At 51.3% G+C, this 20,016-nt stretch overlaps 1 protein-coding gene across 1 annotated transcript in view; it reads right to left on the bottom strand.

Annotated features, from left to right (window-relative positions):
• Window positions 1-20,016, bottom strand: part of col27a1b (collagen, type XXVII, alpha 1b) — a 699,034-nt gene that overhangs the window by 275,399 nt on the left and 403,619 nt on the right. The window contains exon 25 of the mRNA XM_072487808.1: window positions 17,972-18,025. Within this exon, the coding sequence (XP_072343909.1) occupies window positions 17,972-18,025 (54 nt within the window). The remainder of the gene's footprint in view (window positions 1-17,971; window positions 18,026-20,016) is intronic.

The raw sequence follows: 20,016 nt of genomic DNA, 5'->3' as shown, positions 1-20,016 counted from the left end.
CTGACGGCGTGGGGACATAGCCCCATTTGCGGAGAATCCAGCCTATGGCATGGTTACCCATCAGCCATTACAACAGGAAACACTGCCCCGCCCCTGCCCCCACCACGGACCTTAGTCCCAAATGGGAGAATTCCGCCCGGAGTGGGACTGGAACCCGGAGCTTTCTATCTCAGGGATTAAATGGGCCGAATGACCCGCTCCAAGAGTTGTGATCGGGCTCGCTGTAAATATAAATCTTTCGAGCATTAACGATTTCAACAGAATTATAGAAAAGAAACAGCACAAGAGAGCTTTGTCGGCAGCTCTTCCTGTCTGTCTGTTTTTTTGCGCACCTGTACTTGACACTTCCAAAGTGAGGTAGGGAGTGCTAAAATGACGCTCAAACTGTAAATGCTTACAGCTATAATCTTCAAACTGTACGGCGTAGACAATGGGAGGGAGCGGGTGTCCAGGGCCGCAGTCAACTTGATTTAATCAAAATAGAGGGGCGGTTTTCCATTTCTCTGCTTCTGACGTAAACTTGTGGTGCTTAACAGAACATTCTGCAACCCCAGCCCTGGACTTTCTGTCCATTAAAACCAGAGAACAGAAGGTCATTGTTCACAGCATGAAGCCTCGGGTATGTACTCCACGCGTGCACCGGGGGTATCGAATTCTTCCATTACATCGGTGGTAAAGAGCCCTGCTCCAATGGGACATGTTGGTATGTGCGTTTTTCAATGAAGCTTGACCATTTTAATACAGGGAAAATGCAGACTGTTTGAAAGCTATACAAAAATAAAATTAAGTAAGAAATTCTGTCATGTTTTCAAGAGATCTCACGTTGAGGCCAGGTTTGTACATTTGTGATTTCTTAATTTACAATTGAAGAAACAAGGCAGTTGAGTATTTTTAATTTGTTGGCCCAGCTCTGGTAGAACAGCATCTGGTGCCAGGACTGGACGGCGGCACAGTGGTTAGCACTGCTGCTTCACAGCACCAGGGACTCGGGTTAAATTCCCCACTTGGGTCACTGTCTCCATGGATTGGATTGGATTGGATTTGTTTATTGTCACGTGTACCGAGGTACAGTAAAAAGTATTTTTCTGTGAGTAGCTCAACAGATCATTAACTACATGGGAAGAAAAGGGAAGAAAAGAAAATACATAATAGGGCAACACAACATATACAATGTAACTACATAAGAACTGGTATCGGATGACGCATACAGGGTGTAGTGTTAATGAGGTCAGTCTATAAGAGGGTCATTTAAGAGTCTGGTAACAGTGGAGAAGAAACTGTTTTTGAGTCTGCTCATGCGTGATCTCAGACTTCTGTATCTCCTGCCCGATGGAAGAAGTTGGAAGAGTGAGTAAGCCGGGTGGGAGGGGTCTTTGATTATGCTGCCCGCTTTCCCCAGGCAGTGGGTGGTGTAGATGGAGTCAATGGATGGGAGGCAGGTTTGTGTGATGGACTGGGCGATGTTCACGACTCTTTGAAGTTTCTTGCGGTCCTACGAGCAGTTGCCATACCAGGCTGTGATGCAGCCAGATAGGATGCTTTCTATGGTGCATCTGTAAAGATTGGTAAGGGTTAATGTGGACATGCTGAATTTCCTTACTTTCCTGAGGAAGTATAGGCGCTGTTGTGCTTTCTTGGTGGTAGATTCGACGTGGGTGGACCAGGACAGATTTTTGGAGATGTGCAACCTGAGGAATTTGAAACTGCTAACCATCTCCACCCCGGCCCCGTTGATGCTGACAGGGGTGTGTACAGTACTTTGCTTCCTGAAGTCAATGGCCAGCTCTTTATTTTTGCTGGCATTGAGGGAGAGATCGTTGTCGCTGCACCACTCCGCTAGGTTCTCTATCTCCCTCCTGTATTCGGACTCATCGTTATTCGAGATCCGGCCCACTATGGTTGTACCGTCAGCAAACCTGTAGATGGAGCTGGAACCAAATTTTGCCACGCAGTCGTGTGTGTACAGGGAGTAGAGTAGGGGTCTAAGTACGCAGCCTTGCGGGGCGCCGGTGTTGAGGACTATTGTGGAGGAGGTGTTGTTGTTCATTCTTACTGATTGTGGTCTGTTGGTCAGAAAATCGAGGATCCAGTTGCAGAGTGGGGCGCCAAGTCCTAGGTTTTGGAGCTTTGATATGAGCTTGGCTGGGATTATGGTGTTGAAGGCGGAGCTGTAGTCAATAAATAGGAGTCTGATGTAGGAGTTCTTGTTGTCGAGATGCTCTGGGGATGAGTGTAGGGCCAGGGAAATGGCGTCTACTGTGGACCGGTTGTAACGGTAGAACAGAGAACATTACAGCGCAGCACAGGCCCTTCGGCCCTCGATGTTGCGCCGACCTGTGAAACCACTCTAAAGCCCATCTACACTATTCCCTTATCGTCCATATGTCTATCCAATGACCATTTGAATGCCCTTAGCGTTGGCGAGTCCACCACTGTTGCAGGCAGGGCATTCCACGCCCTTACTACTCGCTGAGTAAAGAACCTACCTCTGACATCTGTCCTATATCTATCTCCCCTCAATTTAAAGTTATGTCCCCTCGTGCTCGACATCACCATCCGAGGAAAAAGGCTCTCACTGTCCACCCTATGTAATCCTCTGATCATCTTGTATGCCTCAATTAAGTCACCTCTTAACCTTCTTCTCTCTAACGAAAACAGCCTCAAGTCCCCCAGCCTTCCCTCATAAGATCTTCACTCCATACCAGGCAACATTCTGGTAAATCTCCTCTGTACCCTTTCCAATGCTTCCACATCCTTCCTATAATGCGGTGACCAGAATTGCACGCAATACTCTAAATGCGGCCGCACCAGAGTTTTGTACAGCTGCAACATGACCTCATGTCTCCGAAACTCAATCCCTCTACCAATAAAATCTAACACACCATACGCCTTCTTAACAACCCTCTCAACCTGGGTGGCAACTTTCAGGGATCTATGTACATGGACACCGAGATCTCTCTGCTCATCCACACTGCCAAGAATCGTACCGGCTCCGGGAATTCTTCCATAGACCCCAAGAGGCCAACAGCGAACCCAAGCAGACTACCAATGAATCGGAACAGCAGACCGAGAGATCTGCGGTGCGGCAACCGAACAGGAAAGAGTCGAATTGGACCCCTCCGGAAGGCCGCTGCCCTAGACTCGACATGTATGCTCAAGCCGTCAGGAGTCGCGTCAATGCCAGATTCATCAGTCGCATTCACAAGACAGCCCCGAACGTCACCCAAGCACAACGCAATGCCATCCACGCTCTCAAGACCAACCGCAGCATCGTCATCAAACCAGCAGACACTGTCATACTGAACAGAACGGACTACTGCAAAGAAGTATACTGACAACTGAACAACCAAGAACACTACAGACAGTTACCCGCAGAACCGACCAAGGAACACATCCGCCAACTTAACAGACTGATCAAGACCTTGGATCCAGATCTTCAGAGCACCCTACGTGCTCTCATCCCACGTACTCCCCGCATTGGAGATCTCTACTGCCTCCCGAAAATACATAAGGCCAACACACCAGGCCGCCCTATCGTTTCAGGCAATGGGACCCTGTGTGAGAACCTCTCTGGCTACATCGAGGGCATCTTGAAACCCATCGTACAAGGTACACCCAGCTTCTGTCGCGACACGACGGACTTCCTACAGAAACTCAGCACCCATGGACCAGTTGAACCAGGAACATTCCTCGTCACAATGGACGTCTCGGCACTCTACACCAGCATCCCCCATGACGACGGCATTGCTGCAATAGCCTCAGTACTCAACACCGACAACTGCCAATCTCCAGACGCAATTCTGCAACTCATCCGCTTCGTTCTGGATCACAACGTCTTCACCTTCGACAACAAGTTCTTCATTCAGACGCACGGAACAGCCATGGGGACCAAATTCGCACCCCAATACGCCAACATCTTCATGCACAAGTTTGAACAGGACCTACTCACCGCACAGGACCTTCAACCGACGTTATACACCAGATACATCAATGACATTTTTTTCCTTTGGACCCACGGCGAAGAATCACTGAAACGACTACACGATGACATTAATAAGTTCCATCCAACCATCAGACTCACCATGGACTACTCTCCAAAATCAGTTGCATTCTTGGACACACTCGTCTCCATCAAGGACGGTCACCTCAGCACTTCGCTTTACCGCAAGCCCACGGATAACCTCACGATGCTCCACTTCTCCAGCTTCCACCCTAAACACATTAAAGAAGCCATCCCCTATGGACAAGCGCTCCGTATACACAGGATCTGCTCAGACGAGGAGGCGCGTAACAGACATCTACAGACGTTGAAAGATGCCCTCGTACGAACGGGATATGGCATTCGACACATCGATCGACAGTTCCAATGCGCCACAGCGAAAAACCGCACCGACCTCCTCAGAAGACAAACATGGGACACAACCGACAGAATACACTTCGTCGTCCAGTACTTCCCCGGAGCGGAGAAACTATGACATCTTCTTCACAGCCTTCAACACGTCATTGATGAAGATGAACATCTTGCCAAGGTCATCCCCACCCCCCCCCACTGCTTGCCTTCAAACAACCGCGCAACCTCAAACAAACCATTGTTTGCAGCAAACTACCCAGCCTTCAGAACAGTGACCACGACACCACACAACCCTGTCATGGTAATCTCTGCAAGACGTGCCAGATCATCGACATGGATACCATCATTAGACGTGAGAACACCACCCACCAGGTACGCGGTACATACTCGTGCGACTCGGCCAACGTTGTCTACCTCATACGCTGCAGGAAAGGATGTCCCGAAGCGTGGTACATTGGCGAGACCATGCAGACGCTGCGACAACGAATGAACGGACATCGCGCGACAATCACCAGGCAGGAATGTTCCCTTCCAGTCGGGGAACACTTCAGCAATCAAGGGCATTCAGCCTCTGATCTCTGGGTAAGCGTTCTCTAAGGCGGCCTTCAGGACGCGCGACAACGCAGAATCGCTGAGCAGAAGCTTATAGCCAAGTTCCGCACACATGAGTGCGGCCTCAACCGGGACCTGGGATTCATGTCGCATTACATTCATCCCCGACCATCTGGCCTGCGAAATCCTACCAACTGTCCTGGCTTGATGCAATTCACACCTCTTTAACCTGGGGTTACCCCATCTCTGGATCTGTAAAGATTTAACCACCTGCTAATGCTCGCATTCCAAGCATTGTCTGGCAGCTTTGAATTTGTCTATATATTTGTTTCTGGAACATACCTCTTCATTCACCTGAGGAAGGAGCAGCGCTCCGAAAGCTAGTGTTTGAAACAAACCTGTTGGACTTTAACCTGGTGTTGTAAGACTTCGTACTGTGCTCACCCCAGTCCAACGCCGGCATCTCCACATCAAGAATCTTACCATTAGCCCAGTACTCCTGTTATTCCTTCCAAAATGAATCACCTCACACTTTTCTGCATTAAACTCCATTTGCCACCTCTCAGCCCAACGCTGCAGCTTATCTATGTCCCTCTGCAACTTGTAACATCCTACTGCACTGTCCACAACTCCACCGACTTTAGTGTCATCTGCAAATTTACTCACCCATCCTTCTACGCCCTCCTCCAGGTCATTTATAAAAATGACAAACAGCAGTGGCCCCAAGCCAGATCCTTGTGGTACACCACTAGTAACTGGACTCCAGTCTGAACATTTCCCATCAACCACCACCCTTTGTCTTCTTCCAGCTAGCCAATTTCTGATCCAAACTGCTAAATCACCCTGAATCCCATGCCTCCGTATTTTCTGCAGTAGCCTACCATGGGGAACCTTATCAAACGCTTTACTGAAACCCATATACACCACATCAACTGCTTTACCTTCATCCACCTATTTGGTCACCTTCTCAAAGAACTCAATAAGGTTTGTGAGGCACGACCTACCCTTCACAAAACCGTGTTGACTATCTGTTTAGCACAGGGCTAAATCGCTGGCTTTGAAAGCAGACCAAGGCAGGCCAGCTGCACGGTTCAATTCCCGTACCAGCCTCCCTGAACAGGCACCGGAATGTGGTGACTAGGGGCTTTTCACAGTAACTTCATTTGAAGCCTACTTGTGACAATAAGCGATTTTCATTTCATTTATTTTCATCTCTAATCAAATTATTCCTTTCCAGATGATTATACATCCTATCTCTTATAAACCTTTCCAAGACTTTGCCCACAACAGAAGTAAGGCTCACTTGTCTATAGTTACCGGGGTTGTCTCTACTCCCCTTCTTGAACAAGGGGACAACATTTACTAACCTCCAGTCTTCTGGCACTATTCCTGTAGACAAAGATGACTTAAAGATCAAAGTCAAAGGCTCAGCAATCTCCTCCCTAGCTTCCCAGAGAATCCTAGGATAAATCCCATCCGGCCCAGGGGACTTATCTATTTTCACCCTTTCCAGTATTGTTAACACCTCCTCCTTATGAACCTCAAGCCCTTCTAGTCTAGTAGCCTGAATGTCAGTATTCTCCTCGACAACATTGTCTTTTTCCTGTGTGAATACTGACGAAAAATATTCATTTAGCACCTCTCCTATCTCCTCGGACTCCACGCACAACTTCCCACTACTGTCCTTGACTGGCCCTACTCTTACCCTAGTCATTCATTTATTCCTGACATCTATAGAAAGCTTTAGGGATATCCTTGATCCTACCTGTCAAAGACTTCTCATGTCCCCTCCTGGCTCTTCTTAGCTCTTTCTTTCGGTCCTTCCTAGCTAACTTGTAACTCTCAAGCCCCCTAACTGAACCTTCATGTCTCATCTTTACATAAGCCTCCTTCTTCCTCTTGACAAGTGTTTCGACTGCTTTAGTAAACCACGGTTCCCTCGCTTGACCACTTCCTCCCTGCCTGACAGGTATATCAAGGACACGCAGTAGCTGTTCCTTGAACAAGCTCCACATTTCCATTGTGCCCATCCCCTGCAGTTTTCCTCTCCATCCGATGCATCCTAAGTCTTGCCTCATCGCATCATAATTGGCTTTCTCCCAGATATAACTCTTGCCCTACGGTATATAACTATCCCTTTCCATCACTAAAGTAAACGTAATCGAATTGTGGTCACTATCACCAAAGTGCTCACCTACCTCCAAATCTAACACCTGTCCTGGTTCATTATCCAGTACCAAATCCAATACAGCCTCGCCTCTCGTTGGCCTATCTACATACTGTGTCAGGAAACCCTCCTGCACACATTGGACAAAAACGGACCCATCTAATGTACTCGAACTATAGCGTTTCCGGTCAATATTTGGAAAGTTAAAGTCCCCCACAACAACTACCCTGTTGCTTTCGCTCCTATCCTGAATCATCTTTGCAATCCTTTCCTCTACATCTCTGGAACTTTTCGGAGGCCTATAGAAAACCCCTAACAGAGTGACCTCTCCTTTCCTGTTTCTAACCTCAGCCCATACTACCTCAGTAGACGAGTCCTCATCAAACGTCCTTTCTGCCACCATAATACTGTTCTTGACTAACAATGCCACCCCTCCCCTTCTTGTACCACTTTCCCTGAGCTTACTGAAATATCTAAACCCCGGCACCTGCAACAACCATTCCTGTCCCTGCTCTATCCATGTCTCCGAAATGGCCACAACATCGAAGTCCCAGGTACCAACCCATGCCGCAAGTTCACCCACCTTATTCCGGATGATCCTGGCATTGAAGAAGACACACTTTAAAGCACCTTCCTGCTTGCCGGTACACTCCTGCAACTTTAAAACCTTACTCATGACCTCACTACTCTCAACCTCCTGTATACTGGAGCTACAATTCAGGTTCCCAAGCCCCTGAACTAGTTTAAACCCTAGAAGAGCATTAGCAAATTTCCCCCCCAGGATATTGGTACCCCTCTGGTCCAGGTGTAGACCATCCCGTTTGTAGAGGTCCCACTGACCCCAGAATGAGCCCCAATTATCCAAAAATCTGAATTGCAGTGGATCAATGCATTCTGGGAGTATGGAGGTGATGCTCTTCATGATCAACCTCTCGAAGCACTTCATTACGACTGAAGTGAGGGCCACCGGATGGTAGTCATTGAGGCATGTTGTCTGGTTCTTCTTTGGCACCGGTATGATGGTGGTCTTCTTGAAGCAGGTGGGGACCTCGGAGTGGAGTAGGGACAGGTTAAAGATGTCCTCTGCCAGCTGGTCCACGCAGGCTATGAGTGCACGATCAGGGATCCCGTCCATGCCCGTCGCCTTCCGAGGGTTCACTTTCAGGAAGGCCGATCTGACTTCGGAAGCTGTGATGATGGGTATGAGTGAGTTATGGGCTGCTGGGGCACTCAACAGCGGATTGTTGGTTACCTGCTCGAACCGAGCATAGAATGCATTGAGTTTATCGGTGAGGGGTGCGCTGCTGCCGGAGATACTGCTCGGCTTCGCTTTATAGCCCGTTATGTTGTTTAGTCCTTGCCACAACTGCCAAGAGTCTGTCTGTGACTCTAGCTTGGTTTGATATTCTCTCTTGTCATCTCTGATGGCTTCGCGGAGGTCGTACCTGGATTTCTTGTATAGGTCAGGGTCGTCTGGCTTGAATGCCTCAGACCTGTCCTTCAGTAGGGAGTTAATCTCGCGATTGAGCCATGGTTTCCAGTTGGAGTCTGCATGGTCTCCCCGTGTCTGCGAAGGTTTCCTCCTGGTGCTCCCGCAAGTCCCGAAAGACGTGCTCGTTAGGTGAATTGGACATTCTGAATTCTCCCTGTGTACCCGAACAGGCGCCGGAATGTGGCGACTAGGGGCTTTTCACAGTAACTTCATTGCAGTGTTAATGTAAGCCTACTTGTGACACTAATAAAGATTATTATTACCTGTTTGGGCGCATTTATGTTTTAACACTTCTTTTTTGACCAGGAAGTTCCAGATTTGTGGGCTGACAATAGCATTGTGAGGGAAACAAACTAGTCGGGGCCTAATAACAGGACAGATGACACATCGCCACAACCAAAGGGGATGAAGGATTGAGATATAAACAGAATAAGGACTGAAAAAAAGGGTGAATTAGATTCAAATCATGTCCAGAGAAAAGAAATAGAGAGAAAGAACGATTGGATAGAGGGAGGGAGGGAGGAAAGTGACAGAAAGGAAAAGAAAGAAAGAAATTTCTGAATTTAAATGACGTTTTTCGAATCTCCGACAACGATTCATAACCTGAAGAAATGATACTCCGCGCTCGTATTGTTAATTTCCTGGGCCAGAGAAGTTGTTCAACCGTCATTAACAATTGACATGTTCTCAAAAGGACTCTTATGATGTTAATTCCTAGATTTAACTTTCTGTGGTCAGTTTAATAGGCCATTTATGTGCGAATCTAGAAAGTTCATGAAATTCATGGGGTGATTAACTGCAATATGCCAATTATTTGCTGACATCAGGATGTCGAAAATCAGAGAGCAATGTGTGGCAGTTCATGATACACTGGACCTCTTCCCCATCACAAGTCATTGATCCATTTGTATGTACATATGACAATACAATTGACATCGTAGAAACAAAAGATGATCACTATTACTTTCAGAGACATCTGAGCCGTCATAATTCTCCCTTCTAATCCTGCAGCCAAAAAAGGCCACCAATGTTCCCTTTTCATTCTTTATTTCTATATCCCTTTCTCAAATGTTATTTCATTGACTATTTTTGATGTCCCCAAGCCAGGAATCATTGGTGGGGGAACAGAATAAATGTGTGCTTCTATAAACAGCTACAAGGATGAATGTGCACGTGTGCGCGCGTGCGCAATTTCAGATAGGGCGAAATTCTCTGGAAATGGCGCGATGTCCGCCGACTGGCGCCCAAAACGGCGCAAATCAGACGGGCATCGCTCCGCTCCAAAGATGCGGAATGCTCCGCATCTTTGGGGGCCGAGCCCCAACATTGAGGGGCTAGGCCGGCGGCGGACGAATTTCCGCCCCGCCAGCTGGCGGAAAAGGCCTTTGGTGCCCCGCCAGCTGGCGCGGAAATGACATCTCCGGGCGGCGCATGCGCGGGAGCGTCAGCGGCCGCTGACAGCATTCCCGCGCATGCACAGTGGAGGGAGTCTCTTCCGCTCCGCCATGGTGGAGGCCGTGGCGGAGGCGGAAGGGAAAGATTGGTGGGCCCCGATCGCGGGCCAGGCCACCGTGGCGGCACCCCCCGGGGCCAGATTGCCCCGCGACCCCCCCCATGACCCCGGAGCCCGCCCGCACCGCCTTGTCCCGCCGGTAAGGTAGGTGATTTAATTTACGCCGGCGGGACAGGCATTTTAGCGGCGGGACTTCGGCCCATCCGGGCCGGAGAATCGAGCAGGGGGGGGGCCCGCCAACCGGCACGGCGCGATTCCCGCCCCCGCCGAATCTGCGGTGCCGGAGACTTCGGCAACCGGCGGGGGCGGGATTCACGCCAGCCCCCGGCGATTCTCCGACCCGGCGGGGGGTCGGAGAATTTCGCCCATGAATCTCACTAATTTCCCCCCTCCCAACACCATGTCGGCACTGGAAAACGCTGGTCTCTTCTTGGCAAGTACCTCTAACAGCAGAAACAAAGTCAGCAAATTGTTACTCGGTGAATCATACGAGTGCAAACTCAAAGCCACCATTCTGTTGCACAGCATTATGAGGACTAGACCACACTCATGACTTTATTCAATTGCAACTGTACGGGACTAACCATATGTGAATTGTGAGATTTCAGCAAATATTATACAGCCTCTGTTTTTCATTGGCGGCAAAGTATGTTTTCCTTTAAATGCCCGTACCATCAGTTTTGAGATCTAGGTGTTGGTTTTGCTGAAACTGTTCTAGCTTTTGGCAGTCGCACACTGAATTCTGAAAGAATTTTATTTCTAAACTCTTGTTATCTTAGCTCTTCCTGTTGGATAAGCAGGGACCCGACGCAATTATATCCAAACAAAGGACGTGACCCAGCAGTTAACCATTTCCTTGCTGAATAAACAGGGATCCTACACTCAGACTGTGGCACACTGCTACCTTCTCAAGGGCGGATGGGAATGGGTGATAAATGAACTGTGGAACTTTCCTGACCAATACTTAGCCCTCAATCGAAACAAATGAAGAAGATTGTCACAAGTAGGCTTCAAATGAAGTTACTGAGAAAAGCCCCGAGTCGCCACATTCCGGCGCCTGTTCGGGGACGCTGGCACGGGAATGATCTGATCGTTATCACGTTGCTGTTTGTGGGAGCTTGCTGTGCACATTTTGGCTGCTGTGTTTCCTACATTAGTGGTTATCGGTGCGATTTACCGGCTGGAATTGGGACGGGATGTGGCTGGTAGATCCCGTGAGAAGCCTCACTTAACTCTGCCGATGCCAGATCTAACCGGGTCCCGGGGTCTGCCGGCCTTGCCGAGCAGACCCGCAGCTGGGTGTTGTTTAGCGCCGGTCCCCACAGGCGGAACGGTACTTGGGGGAGTCTCCCCCGGGTGGTTGGAATCTGTGCAGAGCGGCACGCTGGCACTTCTGATGTCACCTGGGCACAGGTGGCACATCCAGCCTGGCACACCGGCAGTGCCACCTGGTCACCTTTGCAGTGCCACCTGGGTGCCACCCTGGCATTGCAGGGGTGCCTGGGTGGCACTGCTAGGGTGGCAGGGCACTGCTAGTGTTCCAGGCTGGCAGTGTCAAGGTGCCCAGGTGGCATTATCTTGCGCACCGGGGATCGGGCTCGGGGATGGTCTGCCTGTATGAGGTGAGGTGCGGGGGAAGGGGGGGGGGGGCATTTCCCACTGCAGCCATTTGATAGCGGGGCCATTCCCGCCTCCACAACCCCACTAATCCCGTCCAGAAAGGGACTTTTCGTTAGATCTCGCCCGACATTTCAAAAAGCCCTCCTCTGCCCGTGAAGTGCTTTGGGCCACTCAGAGGGTCTGAAAGGGGGGCTACAGAAATGCAAGTTTTCTTTTTTAAAGGAGAGACTCGAATTTCTCAGATTACAACTCAGTCATGCAGATGGAATGGGGTCTGCACGGCCCTGCGTCTCTGCACAGCCCTGCTTCTCTGCACAGCCCTGCGTCTGTGCACAGCCCTGCGTCTGTGCACAGCACTGCGTCTCTGCACAGCCCTGCGTCTGTGCACAGCCCTGCGTCTCTGCACAGCACTGCGTCTCTCCACAGCACTGCGTCTCTCCACAGCCCTGCGTCTCTGCACAGCCCTGCGTCTCTGCACAGCCCTGCGTCTCTGCAATGCCCTGCGTCTGTGCACAGCCCTGCGTCTGTGCACAGCCCTGTGTCTCTGTACGGCCCTGCGTCTCTCCACAGCCCTGCTTCTCTGCACGGCCCTGCGTCTCTCCACAGCCCTGCGTCTCTCCACAGCACTGCGTCTCTGCACAGCCCTGCGTCTCTGCACAGCCCTGCGTCTCTGCACAGCCCTGCGTCTGTGCACAGCCCTGCGTCTCTGCACAGCACTGCGTCTCTCCACAGCACTGCGTCTCTCCACAGCCCTGCGTCTCTCCACAGCCCTGCGTCTCTGCACAGCCCTGCGTCTCTGCACAGCCCTGCGTCTGTGCACAGCCCTGCGTCTCTGCACAGCACTGCGTCTCTCCACAGCACTGCGTCTCTCCACAGCACTGCGTCTCTGCACAGCCCTGCGTCTCTGCACAGCCCTGCGTCTGTGCACAGCCCTGCTTCTCTGCACGGCCCTGCGTCTCTCCACAGCCCTGCGTCTCTGCACAGCCCTGCGTCTCTGCACAGCCCTGCGTCTCTGCACAGCCCTGCGTCTCTGCACAGCCCTGCGTCTGTGCACAGCCCTGCGTCTCTGCACAGCACTGCGTCTCTCCACAGCACTGCGTCTCTCCACAGCCCTGCGTCTCTCCACAGCCCTGCGTCTCTGCACAGCCCTGCGTCTCTGCACAGCCCTGCGTCTGTGCACAGCCCTGCGTCTCTGCACAGCACTGCGTCTCTCCACAGCACTGCGTCTCTCCACAGTACTGCGTCTCTGCACAGCCCTGCGTCTCTGCACAGCCCTGCGTCTCTGCACAGCCCTGCGTCTCTGCACAGCACTGCGTCTCTCCACAGCACTGCGTCTCTCCACAGCACTGCGTCTCTGCACAGCCCTGCGTCTCTGCACAGCCCTGCGTCTCTGCACAGCCCTGCGTCTGTGCACAGCCCTGCGTCTCTGCACAGCCCTGCGTCTCTCCACGGCCCTGCGTCTCTGCACAGCACTGCGTCTCTCCACAGCCCTGCGTCTGTGCACAGCACTGCGTCTCTCCACAGCCCTGCGTCTGTGCACAGCACTGCGTCTCTGCACAGCCCTGCGTCTCTGCACACTGCGTCTCTCCACAGCACTGCGTCTCTCCACAGCCCTGCGTCTCTCCACAGCCCTGCGTCTCTGCACACTGCGTCTCTGCACAGCACTGCGTCTCTGCACACTGCGTCTCTGCACAGCACTGCGTCTCTGCACACTGCGTCTCTGCACAGCACTGCGTCTCTGCACACTGCGTCTCTGCACAGCACTGCGTCTCTGCACACTGCGTCTCTGCACAGCACTGCGTCTCTGCACACTGCGTCTCTGCACAGCACTGCGTCTCTGCACACTGCGTCTCTCCACAGCCCTGCGTCTGAATTAAACCTGGTCCAAAGAAAGGCACCAAATGTATTTATTTAACGGCAAATTGCTTCTCAACATTGTGACAAAGCTGGAAAAGTTTACAGTTTAATTGCTTGAGATCATTTCAAGTCCAAAGATGTGCAGGTTAGGTGGGCTTACGGGGATATAGTGGGCATAGGTAGGGGGCTCTTCCTAGGTTGGTGCAGGCTCGATGTGCCGAATGGCCTCCTTCTGCACTGTTGGGATTCTACCGATTCTATGGATATGGAATTCTGGTGTAACCAGACCAGACTATATTAGGTTGAGAGAACATTGAACAGTCTGCCAGATACTCCAAGCGAGATTTCAACTCATTCAAATCCCGTTCACTTGCACGGAATTAAAATCGAGCCCAGTCCGAATTCAAATCCGAGGTTAACCCACGGTTTAAGCCCAGCCGGTCTCAATGGGAATATTGATGATAATGTCGACTTGGTTTGGCCACCAGATGGAGCACCGGGATGCAGTGAAAGTGACGACAAAACCAGCAAAAGTCTGGCCTTGGTCTGCTTTGGGAAATGCTTCTTTTATTGCAGCAACTTGTTTGAAACACCGATAGTAAAGAGCGAGACTCCACTTTGAACTTTAATCGCTTCTTTACTCTTTCAACCACTGAAAGACCCGGCATTTACCAGTTACTCCGGTTATCCACGACTGCAATAGAATCGTAGAATGATAGAGTACAGGCGGCCGTTCGGCCCATTGAGTCTCTGCCAGCTCCTTGGTAGAGTGATTGAATTGACTCCAAGCTTTTTCTCTCTCCGTATGTCTCTGTACATTTTTTATCTCTTCAACTTCGTGCTACTGGGCAGCACGGTAGCATTGTGGATAGCACAATTGCTTCACAGCTCCAGGGTCCCAGGTTCGATTCCGGCTTGGGTCACTGTCTGTGCAGAGTCTGCACGTCCTCCCCGTGTGTGCGTGGGTTTCCTCCGGGTGCTCCGGTTTCCTCCCACAGTCCAAAGAAGTGCAGGTTAGGTGGATTGGCCATGCTAAATTGCCCTTAGTGAACAAAATTGCCCTTAGTGTTGGGTGGGGTTACTGGGTTATGGGGATAGGGCGGAGGTGTTGACCTTGGGTAGGGTGCTCTTTCCAAGAGCCGGTGCAGACTCGATGGGTCGAATAGCCTCCAATTCTTCCAATTCACTTTTCAAAGTTACCACTGAATCCACTTGCACCACATGTGCAAGCAGAGGGCTCCAGATCACAATAACTCGCTGCTTTATTTCCTCATGTCACCTCTGTTTCTTTTGTCAATCACCTCAAATCTGTGCAACCTGCTGACCAACCCTTCTGCCAGCTTTTCCTTATTTCCTTATTTGTGAGAGGTGTTCAAAATGTGCGAGACGGGATGGACTTCGAACTGATCCAGCAACTCAAGAGTGGCCATCAACAGATGCAGAATTGCACTCGGCCAGAATCTGTAACCTCACGGCTCGGCATATCCCCCCCCCCCACTCTACCACCAAGCCAGGGGATCAACCCCGGTTCAACCAGGAGCAACACCAGGCATACCGGGAATTGAGGTGTCAACCTGGTGAAGCGACTTGTGTGCCAATCGGCAGCGAAACGTTCTCACAACCATGGGTCATATCGAAGCTGCGCAGTCCTGCCACATCCAGCCATGAATGGTGGTGGACAATTAAACAACTTACTGGAGGAGGAGGCTCCACGAATGTCCCCGTCCTCAATGACGGAGTAATAGTACTGAAGACTTGTGCTCCAGAAGCTGCTGTGTACCTAGCCAAGCTGTTCCAGTACAGCTACAACACTGGCATCTACTCAGCAATGTGGAAAATTGCCCAGGCGTGTCATGCCCACAAGGAACAGGACAAATCCAACCCAACTAATCATCACCCATTGGCCTACTCTCGATCGTCAGATAAGTGGTAGAAGGAGTCATCAAGTGACACTTACTCCGCCAGGGTCACTCAGCTCCTGACCTCATTACAGCCTTGGTTCAAACAAGGACAATGAGCAGAATGCCAACGTTGAGGTGAGATGACTGCCCTTGACATCAAGGCAGCATTTGACCGAGTATAGCATCAAGGAGCCCTGGCTAAAGTGGAGTCAATGGGAATCAGGGGGGAAACTCTCCGCTGGTTGGAGTCATACCCGGCACAAAGGAAGATGGTGGTGGTTGGAGGTCAATCATCGCAGCTCCAGGACATCACTGCAGGAGTTCCTCAGGGTAGTGTCCTGGGCCCAACCATCTTCAGCTGCTTCATCAATGACCCGCCTTCCATCATAAGGTCAGAAGTGGGGATGTTCGCTGATGACTGCACAATGTTCAGTATTATTCGCGACTCCTCAGGTACTGAAACAATTCATATCCAAATACAGCACGAGCTGGATAGTATCCAGGCTTGGGCTGACAAGTGGCAAGTAACATTGAAGTGCCAGGAAATGGCCATCTCCAACAAGAGAGGATCTAACCATTGCCCCTTGACATTCATTGGCATCACCATCGCTGAATCCCCCACAATCAACATCCTGGGGGGTGACCATTGATCAGAAACTGAACTGGACTAGCTATTTTTTAAAAATTCATTTATGGGATGTGGACTTCACTGGCTAGGCCAGTATTTATTGCCCAACCCTAGTTGCCCTTCAGAAGGACAATTCTATATACTATGTCTACCAGAGTAGGCCAAAGGCTAGGAATCCTACGGCAAGGAACTGACCTTCTGACTGCCCAGAACCTGTCTACTATCTACAAGGCACAAGTCAGGAGTGTGATGGAATACTCTCCACTTGCCTGGATGAGCGCAGCTCCAATAACACTCAAGAAACTCAACACCATCCAGGACAAAGCAGCCCCGCTTGATTGTTCCCCCGTCAACAAACATTCACTCCCTCCACCACCGACGAACAGTGGCAGCCGTGTGCAACATCTACAAGATGCAGTGCAGCAACTCATCAAGGTTCCTAACGCAGCACCTTCCAAACCCACGCCCACTACCATCTAGAAGGACAACCCCATCACCTGGAGGTTCCCCTCCAAGTCACCTTCCTGACTCGGAAATATATCGCCTTTCCTTCACTGTCGTTGGGACAAAATCCTGGAACACTATCCCTAACAGCACAGTGGGTGTACCTACACCTCAGGGGCTGCAGCGGTTCAAAGAAGGCAGCTCACCACCACCTTCTGAAGGGAGACTAGGGATGGGCAATAAATGCCGGCCTAGTCAGCGACTCATTCCAGGTTGTGACCCATGCCCTGACGGTCAGGGTGCCCACCTGGGAGATCTCCACGGAGGAGACTGATGAAGAGACTGGCTGCAGGTCCACCATTTGATTCAGGTTGTGGAGGCTGCTGGCTCAATCAGAGGGGGAGGGGGGAGGGTTTGTATCTTTGTAAAAGAAGCAGTGGCCACGGCTGGGAGGCCTTGTGGGCCGTTCCCGGGTCTGCTGCAGGCGCCTGTCGGGCTTGGGGGGATCTCGGTGGGAGGGAGGGGGGGGGGACGCGGGCGGCGGGGGTGGGGGGGATGCGGGCGGCGGGGGTGGGGGTGAATCCACTGGCAATAAAATGAATCAGATCGCCTACCTGACCTCTTTGGCTGGGTAGCCGCTCTTCACCTGCCACAGGGCGATCGTGCCGGAGGTCAGCTCCCTGACCTGACGTCAACCCTCTCAGGCCTGCCCCCGCGGGTCTGAAACGATTCCGCCCGTCAACACGGTTTCTGTCTCCGCAGTTGTTGCCGAGTGTTTGCAGCGCTTCCCGTTTTTATGTCAGATTAGATCAGAATAAAGCTCGCCCGCCCGAAACGTTAACTCTGATTTCCCAATCACACGTTGTTCAAAATGCCGTCGTGGTGACAGTGCAGTGAAAATAAAAATAACAAGAACATGGCCCCCAATCACGCGCAACCCTATTCAGTGGCCTGAATATGAAAGGTGGAATTCAGATTGTACATTGGTCAGAGTTTTGGCCGAGATTCTGGGGCTTCCCCCACTGCCGTGTATTCCCCGTTGAGAGCAGGGGGACTGACTGGTAGAACTCGCAAAGCAGGTGGGGGGGGGGGGGGGGTCGAGGAAAATCTTGCCGAAGGTGTGTAATGTAGCCTATCGCGGATGTATAACCATCTAGTCTACCGTGCAACCAGTGATGCTGACCATGTGTCACAGCACAGAAGCTTCACCACAGAGAGAATTTGTCCACAGAAGGAGAGGAGGTGAGGAGATAGAGAAAGAGATAAAGGAAGGGAGGAGAGGGGAGGGGAAACAGTATGAGGAGGGGCGAAAAAAGGTGAGGGAAAGAGTAAAGGGAGGGGAGACAGTAGGGGAGTAAATAGCGGGGAAGGAAAGGAAGAGGGAGGAGATGGAGGGAGAGGAGGGGGGAAAAGGGGAGAGCAAGCGAGAACAGACTTACTGCTTACCATCGCTCCTTTAACACCTGGAGACCCTGGAGGACCAGTTTCACCACGATCACCCTGTGGAAACAAGAGGAGATGGCATTCAGTGGAATTCCACAATACCGACTGCATATCTTCTCCAAGAACAGGTTAGACGGGCCAAGATCTCTGGGTGTAACGTGTACCATCGTTGTTTCAGCATAGCATGATGATGTTTCGTCACGGCGCTTTTACCTTGAGCGAAATGTACTCTTCCAATGCCCTGTACAAACTGCTCAAAATTCATACAAGCCGGGCCATTCTCTGTCTGGCCATAAATTAGGAAAGTGAGAAATTTATCGAAGTTTAAGGTGTGGATCTTTCCAAACTTCACGTGAAATTGGTTCCTCCCGCTGGTTTGCTGGGTTTGACCAGTGACAGCCGTGCACCATTCCAAAATGGTGTCGTTCTTCTCCAGGAACCATCCGGCCTCAAAATTAGGCGGCGACGTCACTACAAACTGAGTCACAAGTGTTTTACCCCTATTCTTCTGTCGATATTTTAAGTTGAATGAGCTGAAATGTATGTTTCCGATTTCAAATCTACCCGGACAATTTTCTCCGTTTCCTACCACGTTGACCAAGGGGGTATTTTCACGGCTGTTTACGCCGCTGGGATATTCCGGTCCCAGGGCCGGCGTACCCGCGTTGACAACGGCGGGAGCAGAAGGCCCCGCTGTGGGCCACCTCTGCCGTTGAAAAACATGGGGCGTGTTGCTCAGAAAATCCCGCTCTGTGGGGACAGAGGGACTGGGCGTTCATGTGCATAGACCTTTGAAGGTGGCATATGGGGAGGCCTAATGGTATTGTCACTGGACTCGTTGCCCAGACACCCAGGTTAATCTGCTGGGGACCTGGGTTTGAATCCCACCATGGCAGGTGAAAGATATCTGGAATGATATAGGGCTGGATTCTTTTACTCCCGAGAAAATGGCGCAAAAGCTGCACCGATCCTCTGTCTGGCGGGAGGTTAGCAGACACGCAGTGAAAAGCCCCCGGCTTTACCTGCAGATTTATTTATCTCGAGAGGCTTGGAATATAAAAGCAGGGATGTACTTCTGAAGCTTTATAAAGCATTAGTTAGGCCCCATTTAGAATACTGTGCACAATTCTGGGCCCCACACCTCAGGAAGGACATACTGGCACTGGAGCGGGTCCAGCGGAGATTCACACGGATGATCCCAGGAATGGTAGGCCTAACATACGATGAACGTCTGAGGATCCTGGGATTATATTCATTGGAGTTCAGGAGGTTGAGGGGAGATCTAATAGAAACTTACAAGATAATGAATGGCTTAGATAGGGTGGACGTGGGGAAGTTGTTTCCATTAGCAGGGGAGACTAGGACCCAGGGGCACAGCCTTAGAATAAAAGGGAGTCACTTTAGAACAGAGATGAGGAGAAATTTCTTCAGCCAGAGAGTGGTGGGTCTGTGGAATTCATTGCCACAGAGGGCGGTGGAGGCCGGGACGTTGAGTGTCTTTAAGACAGAAGTTGATAAATTCTTGATTTCTCGAGGAATTAAGGGCTATGGAGAGAGAGCGGGTAAATGGAGTTGAAATCAGCCATGATTGAATGGTGGAGTGGACTCGATGGGCTGAATGGCCTTACTTCCGCTCCTGTGTCTTATGGTCTTATATGGCCGGAGAATGGCTGGGTGTGTGGCCGTGCATGCCTGTAGCGGCCGCACTGTGCAACATGGCGCCGGCCACGCACAGACCCGGCCTGTCACATACCGTCCCCCCTTGACCAGGTTTGCCACCCCCTGACCACTTCCCCCCCCCCCCCCCCAAAAGGTGCCCCAAGCCCCCGCCTAAGCCCACCCTGTCCGCGGAACGGCTCCCACTCAGTCCGCAGCCGCCACGCCGCGTTCACGGAAATAAATAGCATGAGCGACACACGCCGACGGGAACTCGGGCCCAGGGCGGGTGGAGCATCAGGTAAGGGCCTCAGGAGACATCCTGAGGCCGTCCTTACGGCAGGGGGGGCTACCGTTTTGGAGTGGGCGGAGAACCGCAAGAGCAGCGTCGC

Source organism: Scyliorhinus torazame, chromosome 22 (assembly GCF_047496885.1).
Source record: "Scyliorhinus torazame isolate Kashiwa2021f chromosome 22, sScyTor2.1, whole genome shotgun sequence".
Taxonomy (NCBI): domain Eukaryota; kingdom Metazoa; phylum Chordata; class Chondrichthyes; order Carcharhiniformes; family Scyliorhinidae; genus Scyliorhinus; species Scyliorhinus torazame.
Note: the sequence above shows the minus strand (reverse complement) of the source record. Positions and strands in the feature narration are given on the sequence as shown.